Here is a 12,069-nt window from a genome sequence, read left to right as displayed (position 1 = left end):
CAAAATGTCAAGTTCAATAACAGTGGATTTTAAATGAGTTTTTAAAATTCATGTTTGAATAACAGTGGATTTGTCATTTTAATACAAATCACTTGAAACTCTCGGTTGAATACACCCCCGTACATTTTTAAACCGAACTAACCGGAAACCAAATAAAAATAAAGTATTTTTGAAGCACTTCAATCTAAACCGAACTCAAAAATTGGAACTGAAACAAAAACCGAAAATTGGGTTCAGTTCAAATCCGCAGGACTAGTTTCAGGATTTACCTTTGTATCTCTACCGTTTTGTCTCAAACAATTATGTAAAAGCAATCTCAAGATTAGGATCATAGTAGGAGATTCATAACACAAAATATCCTTATTATCATTTTGCCTCCATAGTCCACACTCTCTACTTTTGGCACCCCAAACAAATACAAGTTTGACAAACAAATCATAAAAGAATAAATAAAACAACAAAAGTTACAATGTACAACTTCACACAACATTTGGGAACATTACAAGATTATCATCAAGTGGTTAGAGTATCAGGGAGAGCCATGGAATGAGCTCCAATGATCTTACCACCAACATCTGGGAAACTGTCGTAATCCGGAAGCGAGCTCACTTTACCATCAGCGTCTACTTGCAGAGGATACTTAATCAAGTGACCTTGCAGCTCCGAGAAATCTGAATCTATGAACTTCTGCCAGTTCCCTTCAGCAATCTCGTTCACATTCCTGACACATTCTAGATCACCAGGCTCCACAAACTCATCTCCTGTTTTGCCTAAATGCTCTGCCCATAATGACATCCTGTATCCATACACCTGTTGAATAGAGATAAACACCAAACCTCTTAATCAACCTGTTATTCTAAAATGGTATAGATGATGATAGGAGGGAGGGTAAGGCAAACCTGGCCACGTGGGTGTTTTCCCTTGCTAGTCCATGTATGATGAGGTTGATATGCACCCATGGCTATCTCTGTATCTTTCGTACCGGCCATAGATCTTTGGTTAATGTTAGCAGATCCCATTAGTACATACTCATCATCTACTATCATCCCCTTTGCGTGCACGTAAATCATGAAACGCTGGAACTTATAAGAATCCGATATCTGCAAGGAAAAAAAAATGCAGTTAAAAAAAAGATCATAAGGAAACTATATTATATATATGCACGAAGCAGCTCTTAAAAGTCTTTTAAATAATTATACCGCACTGCCATTGGTGGCTGGCATATTATCTGGAAACGGCTCTCGTTTACCAAGGCAGTAAAAATTAAGGTAATCGAGAGGGTGAGCATCTGACTCCACCGCTTTCAGTTCTCTTGCTATGACATCATACATCATCTGCATAGTTTGGCTCTGCCAATATAGAATCTCTTGAACAGGTCCAGACTTTGGATCACCTTCAGGCCACAATGGTACGACCACATACACAGCAAATCTTTCTTTAGCTCTTATTTTACTAACAATCTTTAGTGCCAACTCCATTGGAATAAGATTATCAGCTCCTGCTCATTCAATAAGAGAGTTTAATAATCACAAAAGTGATAGTCTAAAGAACAAGACAGTAGTTAGTTACCTGCATCTTTATAATTAGGCCAAGCATAAGAAGAACCAAGGAAATACTGATTCTCTATGTATATGAAATGCTGAGCAGATCTGATTGTCTGTATGTATGCCGTCTGTATACTCTTATCTACTACAAGACGCTTGGCACTTTCCAGATTCTGCAGCTTAGCCTCGTCTTCATAATACGGAAACCCTTTCAAGGATCCTGAGTCAATAGAACGGAACACCTGAACATGCCAGTTCTCAGGATCGTCTTCTTCCGAAACATACACGACCGGATCATCCTCAGGAACCATATTAGTACCATCCTTGAGATACTTAAACACTGGACTCACTATCCACGATATGCGTCCTATCTTGATCAAAGCATCATCTTGCCAGTGAGTTTTCCCCTTTAACCTCAAGCTGAACTCCTTCCACCGCGTCGCTTTCCTCCACCGCTGCTCAAAGTTCATGAGAACGTCGTAAGCCGCAGGACCGTCTAGCCTACAGTGCAGATCATGCCAAGGTTGTCTCGGAGCCTTGGTATTAACCTGATTGTAGAGTAAGTAAGTAAAGGAAGTAAGGATTCTAGACTTGAAAACTAATCACATATACTCACTGGGAATGTAGGATTGTGGAAATCATCCTTGAAGACAGTGTCGAGATCATGTAATATTCTGTGCTCAGGCGTGTCGTAGCGACCGTCGCAAAGATCGATACCTCCGATAAAGGCCGTGACTTTGCGATTGTTACCAGCAGCTTGAGTGTCCACAAGCACACACTTCTGATGGTGCGTGAAGAGAGTGCCAACAACCTGTTGTTTAAACAACCCAAGTTTACTACTAGCGTACCGAGGAGACAGTACACATATCACAGAAGAATGCTTGAAAAACTTCCTAGTCTCTTCATCATGTGTCCCCATCACTCCAGGCTACATGATAATAACACATAACAATTAGTAACTTAAAACTCTAAAAGCGAATTAGCAAAAAAAAAAAAAAAAAAAAAACACTCACAGTTCTGATTCCGAACTTATCATGAGAGGTTTTATCATCCCACACGAGCAGCAAAACACGAACACCTTCTTCGGATTTATACTTTAGCAACTCGCCAAGAGTCAAGTCCCCGCCTCTAGGCAACTTCCTCGTAGGCTCTCTAACGAGCCTCACCTTGTGGAAAACAGACCACCCGACGACGTAAATCATATGGTGAGCCTCGGAGACAGCGTAGCATATATCCTCCCAACACTTGCCGTGCTGATAAACCTTCCCATCGTCCAACGCGATCTCAGGCAGCGTCCCGTCGGTCACGTGAGCGTCTTGGTAAAGCCTCACGTGACTCCCTTTTCTAACGGGAAAGTAAGTTCCTTTCACGCCTTTACGCTCCGGATCTCCGGCGACTCCGATTCGGTAAGTGCCGATCTGATCGAAAGGTGTGAACTTCATGTCGATGTACAGAGCGGTCTCCTTCTTCGGGGGTTTACCTGAAGCGTTGAGGACGGGGAACCAGCCGGTTACCGGTGAACCGGAAGCGATGTCTTTGACCGGGATTTTGGCGGTTCCGATGATCTGGGCGCCGAAGACGTCGTCGTCTTTGACCTGGAACTCTAGGTGAGAGAGAGGGTGAGCTACGGAGATGCTGAAGCGCTCGTTCCATTTGGGGTTTTGGGAGTTTTTAAGGACGCGCGTGCGGGCGAGTGTGGCTTGAGGGACGACGACGGTGACGTAAGGGTCGCTGGTGATGACTTTCCGGTGGCTGCGGGCGTTTGTAGAAGGTGGGGGTGGTGGTGGGAGGCCGTCTCTGGCTCTGCGGTCTTCTTCGTCGGTCGTGATGGGGCTGGCGCAGGCGGAGAAGCAGAGGCGGAGGTGGTTCGAGAAGGCGTCCATGTTCGGGAGGTTCCGAGCTTCCACGATTGTCAGATCGAGGTCGCCGTGGAGAAGCATGATGTCGTCGTCGGTTGGTTTCTCCGCCATGGTTGGGAGGAGGCTGCTAACGCCAAACTCGAAAACCCTAACGGAACACTGAGCGTCGGTTGTTTGTTGTTGTCTGATTTTGAAAAGTTTTGTCTTTTTGATTTTTTAGATTTTTTTCTAAAGTCGATAAGTGAGAGAGATATTTTATTGAGAGTGTTAGGTGAAATTATTTGAGAGAGAAGGAAGAAGAAGAAGAAGAAGGAGACACGTGGGAGGCACAAGAGGGGTGATGGGTTTAGTTGTTGGGTCACTGATAATACGATTCCGTGTAGATCTGAGAGGACACGTTTTTGATTGGTAAAGAGAGGGCTCACTTGTGCCAAGATTTTTCTACATTTGTTTAATTTAGTGATGGGGACTCTGACTCTCTAAGGTGAGGAGGATGATGATGATGTAAAGTGGGTCTTCCTTTGTGTTTGGACAGATAATGAAAAAAGTTGAGTCCAAACATACAGCAATGCGAATCTCAGATGCATATCCACCGTATCCATTAACTATTCTTGAAAGTCTATATCAATTATTAACCAGAATACACAACTCTAATGGTGAATGAAACAATAAATAAATCGAATAAAACAAGTGTAGAATAGGATGAAGTTTTATATTTAATGCGGATAAAGTTTTTGGATATTCCGGGATTTTTAATGCAGATTGGAAAATCCAGTGATTGAAAACTTCAAAAAAGTGGTCACATGCCAATCATGTATACTTGATGGAAGCAAGGTATTCTGGATTCAAATCTACTCAATGAAGCAAACCGGGAGATGACTTTGAAAATGGTTTCTTCCTTTTTCTCAACATGTGGCACGGTTTGTGAGCTAGTACGAGTCTCAAAACCAATGGTTGACGTTGCCTAAAATTTAGAATATCTCTTCTCTCTCTTTCAAGAGTTACTTTTATCATCATTGCTGACGTCTTTTCCAGTCTTGTCTTTTTATCGCCCTCATGTGGTGTATACCGACCAGTGGGTGACGGTTAATAACCGGGAAGTGTTGGTGAGTAACTTGCGCTTGGGCTGTAGTCAGGGCTTGCTTCTGAGCAGTATGGGCTGAGTCAGATAAAAGATCAAAGTTCGGTTCTAGTTTAATGGGCCATAAATATTTTAGGCCCAATTAGATCGGGACCCTCTTCGAGTTTGCATGGACCCGTGAAAGAGAGAAAAGGGAAGTGATGTTGTACTTTCTACACATTTCGTCTCACTTGTTTGATTATACTATGGACAAAACCAGATTTGTATTTTAGGATTCATGGAGGAGTTGATGATGATGAGTGATGACGATATTGCATATGCAAATGAATAAATGAGTAGATATAAAAGACAGCAAGTGGTGTTAAATTATCGATCACGTACTTACAAGTTACAACTTACAAAGACGCACCGGTAAAACGTGACGTGAGTCACCATGTAGATAACCTACCAGTCACATTTATCTCCTCTTTATTTTTGTTTTTTTATCTCCTCTTTATTTAGTTAGGCTTATAGTCTTATAGGTGAAATTTATCTGTTACTTTCACTTTTCAACCCAAAAGGAAAAAAAAAACAAAAAAACAAATCAGCCAATTCTTACAACATAACCTTATTTATTTGATGTATAACTGATAAGATCAAAGATATATTAGCAAAACAAATCGGCGAAATTTCATGACATAACCCATCCTCAGTATTCCAGTAATAATTGTAGACATGTACATGATGACACGCAACACTACCATGTATCATGCATCTGCTTAGATATGAATTATAATCACTGCAAAAAACACCTTTTAATAGTCCGAAGAGAAAGAAGAGAGAAAAGAGAGAGAAGTGCGATTTTTTTGGGACTCGGCGTCCGGTCGGCGCGTGAGCGTCCGTGCCGGCGCCGGTGTCCTTTCTATTCGGTAGTAGCTGTTCCCTTTGGCTCCGTCTCCGTCGTACAGTCTACGAGTGCTTTGTCCGACCTCTGAGTCCACCTCCATCTCTAGCGGCGGTTGGGTTGTGGAGCAACGATGCTCTCGGTTTAAAGGTTTCCGGTGGTGAGAAAGCGGCTTGCATGTCCGTTTGTGGTGTTTCTCCGGGAGGTGGAGGCTCTCTTAGCTCCACCGTCGCCGGCTTTAGCTTCCGGGAAGGGGGTCTCCGTCAGATTTTTCTTCGCCGGCTCTTGGTTTCGGAGAGCGGAGGCTCACAAAGCTCCGCGCTGCCGCTTAGGTATCCGGTGGATTGTTGGATAAAGGCGACTAAATTTGGTCTTGGTTTTGAGTTCGGTGAGTTTTGCCGTCAAGATAGCGTGGGGCCACAGCGGTGGACGAGAAGCGCTACGGTGTGGTGACGAGAAAGCTTGAGAGGAAAGCTTGCAAGGGTCGGCGTTTCGCTTGTCTAGGGTTTCATGTGGGTCAGAGTCGGAGAAGATCTCGAGATGTGATTGATCGCTCCGGCGTGATGACAGCGACGACGACACGAGAAAGAGTTTGGAGTTTGATAGTCTCGGGTTTAGAGTGTCCAGTTTGTGACTCAGTGGATGTGGGATGAGTTCTCGGTGAGGCGGAGTTTGCTCTCCGCGACAGGTTCGCCGATGTGCCGTCGTGAAGGTATGGCGTAACCGGCGGGATGAGAACATAATGAGTTTGTCGGCAGGTGGCTCGGGCAGTCTCGGGCAGTGTCGGTGTAAGATATGAGCAGTTAGGGTTTTGATCCTTTAGATCCAAGCCCAGATTTCTTTTTGTTTGTTTGGTCTTGAGTTTTCGGATAATGGGCCGTTGGGCCGTTGTAGTTGCGTGGGATTTGCCCTTTTATTTAATGAAATCAATTGACGGGAAAAAAAAATATAATGACTGCAATACTCATGGGGACCAGCTTCTAGACCATTATTGTGTCATGAATGAAACCTGGAGTAGATATTTTATAAGACATGTTGAAAAAGAAAAGAAAACTGGAAATCGTTTGTTTAGTAGCAAGGGACAACCCTTATCTGATAACTTAGATCAGAAATAAATACAATCTATTAAATATGCCCATCTCAGTTTCGAAAAAAAAATATGCCCATCTCCTGACAGATAATTCAATATGAAAGATAAATAGGATATGTGTGCATATGAGTCTAGTTGTACCTAGTAATATGCTGATGATTCTCAATATCGTAATTCGTACAAATGTAAGCAAATCATCAAAAGAAAAATGGCAATGTGCATGGAAAAACGTACAAATTTCTAAATCTTAACATGTTAATACGTATACAAAATCTGCACTCAGATACCTAAGATAGGCTTTCGCACGTACAAAACATGTCTTACCTACACCCATGCAAGGGAACTTCCTATAAAAGGAAAGACTGAATCAAATAAGATTTTCTAAATTTCCCAAATAGGTTGCAATTCACATACTGTACGTAGCAAAAATACTAATTAAAGTTTTTTCGTATCTAATGGTTTCTTCATTGCTTGTGTTATCGGAAATGAACCTACCCTGATCTAGTAGTATTCACTAAATATCCTCCAGTATAATGTTACATATTACATAATAGTATGTCACATTCTTATTAGTATATTGTAATAGAATTATAGAAGAATATATATATACAATTCTCGGAAAGAATTGTAGAATTAATGCTAACAACCACCTTTGACCCAACTTACTCGTGATGTACTAAAAGATCAACGAGCGGTTGCTGTCATCATCTGTGTAGCGGTGCTTCTTGGCTTTGTTCCGTTTCATATTATCTGGTCGTGGTTTTGGTGCCGATTTTAGGTCCGAGCTTAGGTGTTAAATCAGTGGGCGGTTATTATTGATCAATAGTCGTGTTGTCAACATCGATCGATCATGTCAGGCAAACCCCTAGATTTTTACTTCACCTACTTGAGGTTAAAATATCTCAAGCAGGCGACGACCTAAGGCTAAATCTTTAAATGCAAGTAGGTCACACTCACACATCTGATCTTCTCTCTTAATAGCTAAGCAAAGATTCATTTCTCTATTTCTTCCATCTCCTTACAAAACTCTCTCTCTCTTTCTCTATTGAATAATTTTCACTGCTCTGTTTTGTCTCTCTGTCTCTCTATTGAATAAGCTCCATTACTCTGTTTTCTTCTTCCTCTTTCTATTGAATAAGCTCCATTACTCTGTTTTTTTCTTCTTTGTATTATATCTCAACTGAATAACCCTCCACTGCTCTGTTCTCTTCCTGTTATATTCGGAAGGCTTAATCTTTTTTGGCGTTCTTGAAGAAAAATGGCATCTTATAGATCCCAACCTGTGGGCTGCACACTCTCGCCGTGTCCCTATCTCGGTAACTTCGTCGAACGGATTAAAGACGCATGTCGTTTCCTCGTCTCAGCTGTTCTAGGCACAGTTCTCTCGGCCATCTTGACCTTCTTCTTCGCTCTAGGTTCGCCTCTCAGCTTCCTATGCGTTTCTTTACTCTGTTTTTGATGAACATTTATCTTAGCTAAATAATCGTTCTTTCGAATTTAATCTGATCATTTAAAAGTCTTTGTTGAAACTATGCAAACTTGGGGTTCACGTAAAGCTAAGAAAGTTGTTTCCTTTTTTTGATCTTCTTCAGTGGGCACATTGCTTGGAGCAGTCACAGGAGCCTTAATAGGCCAAGAAACAGAGAGTGGTTTCATACGTGGAGCAGCGGTTGGAGCCATCTCAGGAGCTGTTTTCTCCATCGAAGTCTTCGAATCATCTCTTCTTCTCTGGAAATCTAATGAATCGCGTTTCGGATGCCTCCTCTACTTGGTGAGAGCCTCTTGAAAACTACTCTGTTTTTCTAATGTTCAAGCTTCAAAAACTGACTCTTGTGTTTCTTGTTAATGTTTTGGTTGTAGATTGATGTCATTGTCAGTCTTATAAGCGGTAGACTTGTACGAGAACGCATTGGTCCAGCAATGCTAAGCGCGGTTCAAAGTCAGATGGGAGCTGCGGATGCAACTTTCGATGATCTTTCGAGCATCTTCGACACGGGTGGCTCGAAAGGATTAACAGTAGATGCGGTTGATAAAATACCCAAAATCATAATCACCGGGAGAAACAGCTTAGATGCTTCTGGGAACAAAGACTCGTGTTCTGTCTGTCTTCAAGATTTTCAGCTCGGTGAAACCGTGAGAAGCTTGCCACATTGTCATCACATGTTCCACTTGCCTTGTATAGACAATTGGCTTCTCAGACACGGATCTTGTCCAATGTGTAGACGTGATTTGTAAACCTCTCTCCCTTTTCTTACCATTTTGCACAGTCTCTCTTTTCTATATGGCCGTGTTAGTCTTTTTTTTATATGTACAAACAAAATGGAAAAGAAAATAAGTTTTGAAATTCGACCAAATTCATTTAATAGATTGTGTTGGCCTCACCAAACTTTTGAGTTTTTTTTGTCAACATTCTTTAGTTGTGCGTGAAGTAAAGAAATTGAATTCTACGTGTGAAAGATAGTATCTTGCCAAATCATGTTTCTTGATTAGGTTTGTTAATTAGCTCTCTGACATTTAACCAAACATCATTACTCACCTAACACGTAATTGCAGAGACTTCTCTAGAGTTTGTTGTGATTACAGTACAAAGCAACACAATGATTTAAAAGATGTCAAAGTCTGTTTGGTTTATAAAGATCAGGAATCCTGTGAAAAACCCTGTTTCTATTTTTTTTTCAGTTTTGTGGATTTAGTTAAACTCTGTCTCTACTCCTACAGGGACAAACTCTTCCCAGACACTAGATCTTGCTCGCTTTGAGTGACTAAGAGTTTCAGCTGATTGAGTAGGATGAGTTTCACTTTGTGCTTGTCCTTGCGTTTCTGCTTCATCCTCATCATCAATCTCCATCCGCTCATTCTCAGCATTAAGAACTGCTATTGTTTCAAGTGTCTGTGAATCCATTCTGCAAAACCAGTAAACAATCACAAAATTTAAGTTATTATTGAATAAAAAAGTTATAGAGGATAAATCCAAATCACAAAAAAAAACAAACTTTGAAGAGATTAGATATAAATATATAATTATATAAAAAACTTTTTACCTTGTCTTTTGTTGTCTACCAAGGTCAAAGACTCAGAGAAGCTCGTTGAGTCGTTTCCACGGCTCGCTACGCAGGGAGTTGGTTCAATAAGAAAGGGTGAGCTGTGATGTGAGTATTTGTATGGTTTCTTAATGAAGAAGAAAGGGAATGAAGATTCTCCTCTTTTGTTCTATGAATCGTGATTTTGCAGAGTAGAGAACATATACATGTACATGTATATGTTCTGATTTTGAGATCTGAGATTTGTGACTGGCCACGGGAAAAACAAAAAAAATTAGGGTAAAGAGAAACCAATAAAACGATGTCGACAATGTCGTTTCATTTACTTAATTTTTTTTTTAAAAAAAACCCATCGGGTACCCGAAACCCGATAGGGTAAACCCGAATGGGTAATTTACAGACCAAGACCCGCCCAAATAAAACCCGCGAATTTTGAACAGTAATAACTCGGGTTTTGGGCTTAAAATTTTAGTAGGGTTTTGGGTACCCAGCGGGTAATTACCCATTGTTAACATCCCTAATCAGGATGTTCACTCTCAAATTCACCGGTTTAGTTTTTTTTTAGTAAAGGCAAAGTGGGAAAATAGAGCAAAAGAAAGGGAAACTATACATTCTGTTTGTATCCATTTGCAGAGATTAATGAAAAAAAAAACAAGAGTAGGTTACTGAATCAGTAGATTACATCAGATATGTGTGTGACTTTTGACAAATCTTGAGATGACTTTTAACCACAACAGCCACCTCCTTGAGAGATCGCACCATCTCTTCCTCCGGCTGCACCTTGAGGACGACCGTAGCCGACCTTAATCCCAGATGACTGCAATATCCAACAGAGAGATTAAGATCACAAATGCAGAAGATTTTTGTGTCTTTAACAAGATTACAGTACCATAAAATCAAGTTGGGGTGGGGGTTTACCTCATTGGATACATCAAAGACGCCGTCCTGGATGTTCTGGAGGATCTTTGCTGCAGTCTTTATGAAGGCCTGTTAATATTGAATTAAACATGTTATTCCAGCTTTACTTAAAAGACAAACTTCTTCAGAGATTGTTGGAAGAAACCAAAAAGAAAGGAATTGCAATGGGAAGTAGTTATCATCATCATCACCTCCTCAACGTTTTGAGCAGTTCTAGCAGAAGCTTCTAAGAACAAGAGTCCATGCTCTTTAGCAAACTGTTCTCCTTCCTCTTTGCTAACAGCTCTCTTGTGACCGAGATCGCATTTGTTCCCAATCAGCATAATACTCATGTTGGGATTAGCGTGTTGCCTAGCATCCTCTAACCAGCTGGCCAGATGGTTAAACGTCTCTCTCCTGCAATCCAAAAGAACACACACCTTTGATTGACTCAAGACTCTAAAAGTAACTTTCCCAACCAAAGATCATGAAAGAAGAAGACTAAACCTGGTGATGTCGTAAACAAGTAAAGCACCAGCTGCTCCTCTGTAGTACGATCTAGTGATGGATCTAAACGACTCTTGTCCAGCCTACAACATCATCATCATATGCACATTGTTAAATTATGATTTATGACAAATACAAACATACACTAGTAAGAAAAAAAAAACATAACAAAACGTATTAATTTATGACAATTAAATACATCTCAATCACGTCTTACCTGAAAGGCAACAACACAATCCTAATCGATTATAAACCTCTAACTAGACGAGCAGTAAGAGAGAGAGAGAGAGAGACAGAACCGTACGGTGTCCCAAATTTGGAGCTTTAAGGGGCGTCCATCGACGGTGACCATACGAGCACCGAACTCTACACCAATGGTGAGATCGTGGACTGGTTGGAACCTCTTGTCTGTAAATTGAAGAAGCAGGCACGATTTTCCGACACCTGGACCCATGAGAAACTCTTAATGAAAATCAATCGGACGGAGACAAATAAAAAAAAATCGAAACTTTTGGTGAAAGTTTCTCTCACCTGTGTCGCCGATGATGATGTACTTGAAGAGGTAATCGTAAGACATGGCTGCTGATGATGATGAAATTTGCCCGAAAGGTGGATGCTTTATCTTCTGGGTGGTTGTGATGTTTATACGACAGACAGACAGAAAGAAGAGATGTGAAAGTCTGAAAGAGAGGAAGAAGAGATTGAGAGTACACGTCACCGACGGTTCGAGGTTTCTTTCTCGGTGTGGTGAACAAAAAAAAGCTATCTCTTTTGACCAAAATCTGGGCTTAGAATCTATTTTTCGAAGTTAGGGGCTCTTTTTGTAAGTTTGCATAACTCCTTTCCTTGCATCTTTTTTTTGCTAATGGTCTCTGTTCAAGATATGTGTTCAACGCGTTTATAATACTGCCACTTTTGATATAGTTGTTGTAGTAATCTTGTTCAATCCAACTCCAAAATACAAAAAAGTTTTAAACTTCTTCAGGATCTATAGGCTCTTCCACTCGTATTAAGTAACATTGACTATTTTTTCCGTTAACAAACTGTAGACATTCTAAATCAAAATGACAACATCTATCTTATTAAAACAGAAACATTCTATTGGACCTAACATTTATTTTGTAAGTTTTTAAATTAAATACACCTTTATACTTTATAGTTAAACTT

The 12,069-nt window shown here is 40.7% G+C and overlaps 3 protein-coding genes across 3 annotated transcripts; 1 reads left to right on the top strand and 2 right to left on the bottom strand.

Annotated features, from left to right (window-relative positions):
- Positions 1–345: 345 nt before the first annotated feature.
- LOC108854608 (phospholipase D delta) lies at positions 346–3,675 on the bottom strand. The gene is made up of 6 exons (XM_018628211.2): positions 2,558–3,675; positions 2,161–2,472; positions 1,570–2,092; positions 1,200–1,498; positions 900–1,100; positions 346–810 (listed from the first exon to the last, which is right to left on the bottom strand). The coding sequence occupies exons 1-6, from the start codon at positions 3,512–3,514 to the stop codon at positions 514–516; spliced, it is 2,589 nt and encodes an 862-aa protein (XP_018483713.1). The 5' UTR covers positions 3,515–3,675; the 3' UTR covers positions 346–513.
- A 3,533-nt stretch (positions 3,676–7,208) lies between these two features.
- On the top strand, positions 7,209–9,819 carry LOC130510450 (NEP1-interacting protein 1-like). Its single transcript, XM_057006773.1, has 4 exons — positions 7,209–7,872; positions 8,050–8,228; positions 8,318–9,371; positions 9,522–9,819. The coding sequence occupies exons 1-3, from the start codon at positions 7,716–7,718 to the stop codon at positions 8,690–8,692; spliced, it is 711 nt and encodes a 236-aa protein (XP_056862753.1). The 5' UTR covers positions 7,209–7,715; the 3' UTR covers positions 8,693–9,371; positions 9,522–9,819.
- A 255-nt stretch (positions 9,820–10,074) lies between these two features.
- Positions 10,075–11,768, bottom strand: LOC108848495 (ras-related protein RABB1b-like). Its single transcript, XM_057006775.1, has 6 exons — positions 11,434–11,768; positions 11,207–11,346; positions 10,903–10,985; positions 10,608–10,812; positions 10,417–10,485; positions 10,075–10,315 (listed from the first exon to the last, which is right to left on the bottom strand). Exons 1-6 carry the CDS (start codon positions 11,477–11,479, stop codon positions 10,223–10,225), a joined length of 636 nt encoding a protein of 211 aa, XP_056862755.1. The 5' UTR covers positions 11,480–11,768; the 3' UTR covers positions 10,075–10,222.
- Positions 11,769–12,069: the final 301 nt, after the last annotated feature.

This window comes from Raphanus sativus, chromosome 4 (assembly GCF_000801105.2).
Source record: "Raphanus sativus cultivar WK10039 chromosome 4, ASM80110v3, whole genome shotgun sequence".
NCBI lineage: Eukaryota > Viridiplantae > Streptophyta > Magnoliopsida > Brassicales > Brassicaceae > Raphanus > Raphanus sativus.
Note: the sequence above shows the minus strand (reverse complement) of the source record. Positions and strands in the feature narration are given on the sequence as shown.

Bases quoted from the DNA above. Each gene is read 5' to 3' on its own strand.
- LOC108854608 (XM_018628211.2), bottom strand. From the start codon at position 3,514: ATGGCGGAGAAACCAACCGACGACGACATCATGCTTCTCCACGGCGAC. The intron at 2,473-2,557 runs GTGAGTGTTTTT...ATTATCATGTAG, and splicing joins ATAAGTTCGGAATCAGAACT to CCTGGAGTGATGGGGACACA. The intron at 1,101-1,199 runs GTATAATTATTT...TTTTCCTTGCAG, and splicing joins CAGCCACCAATGGCAGTGCG to ATATCGGATTCTTATAAGTT.
- LOC108848495 (XM_057006775.1), bottom strand. From the start codon at position 11,479: ATGTCTTACGATTACCTCTTCAAGTACATCATCATCGGCGACACAG. The intron at 10,486-10,607 runs GTGATGATGATG...CAATATTAACAG, and splicing joins CTGCTCAAAACGTTGAGGAG to GCCTTCATAAAGACTGCAGC. The intron at 10,316-10,416 runs GTAAACCCCCAC...TGGATATTGCAG, and splicing joins TCTTTGATGTATCCAATGAG to TCATCTGGGATTAAGGTCGG.
- LOC130510450 (XM_057006773.1), top strand. From the start codon at position 7,716: ATGGCATCTTATAGATCCCAACCTGTGGGCTGCACACTCTCGCCGTGT. The intron at 7,873-8,049 runs GTTCGCCTCTCA...GATCTTCTTCAG, and splicing joins GACCTTCTTCTTCGCTCTAG to TGGGCACATTGCTTGGAGCA. The intron at 8,229-8,317 runs GTGAGAGCCTCT...TTTTGGTTGTAG, and splicing joins TCGGATGCCTCCTCTACTTG to ATTGATGTCATTGTCAGTCT.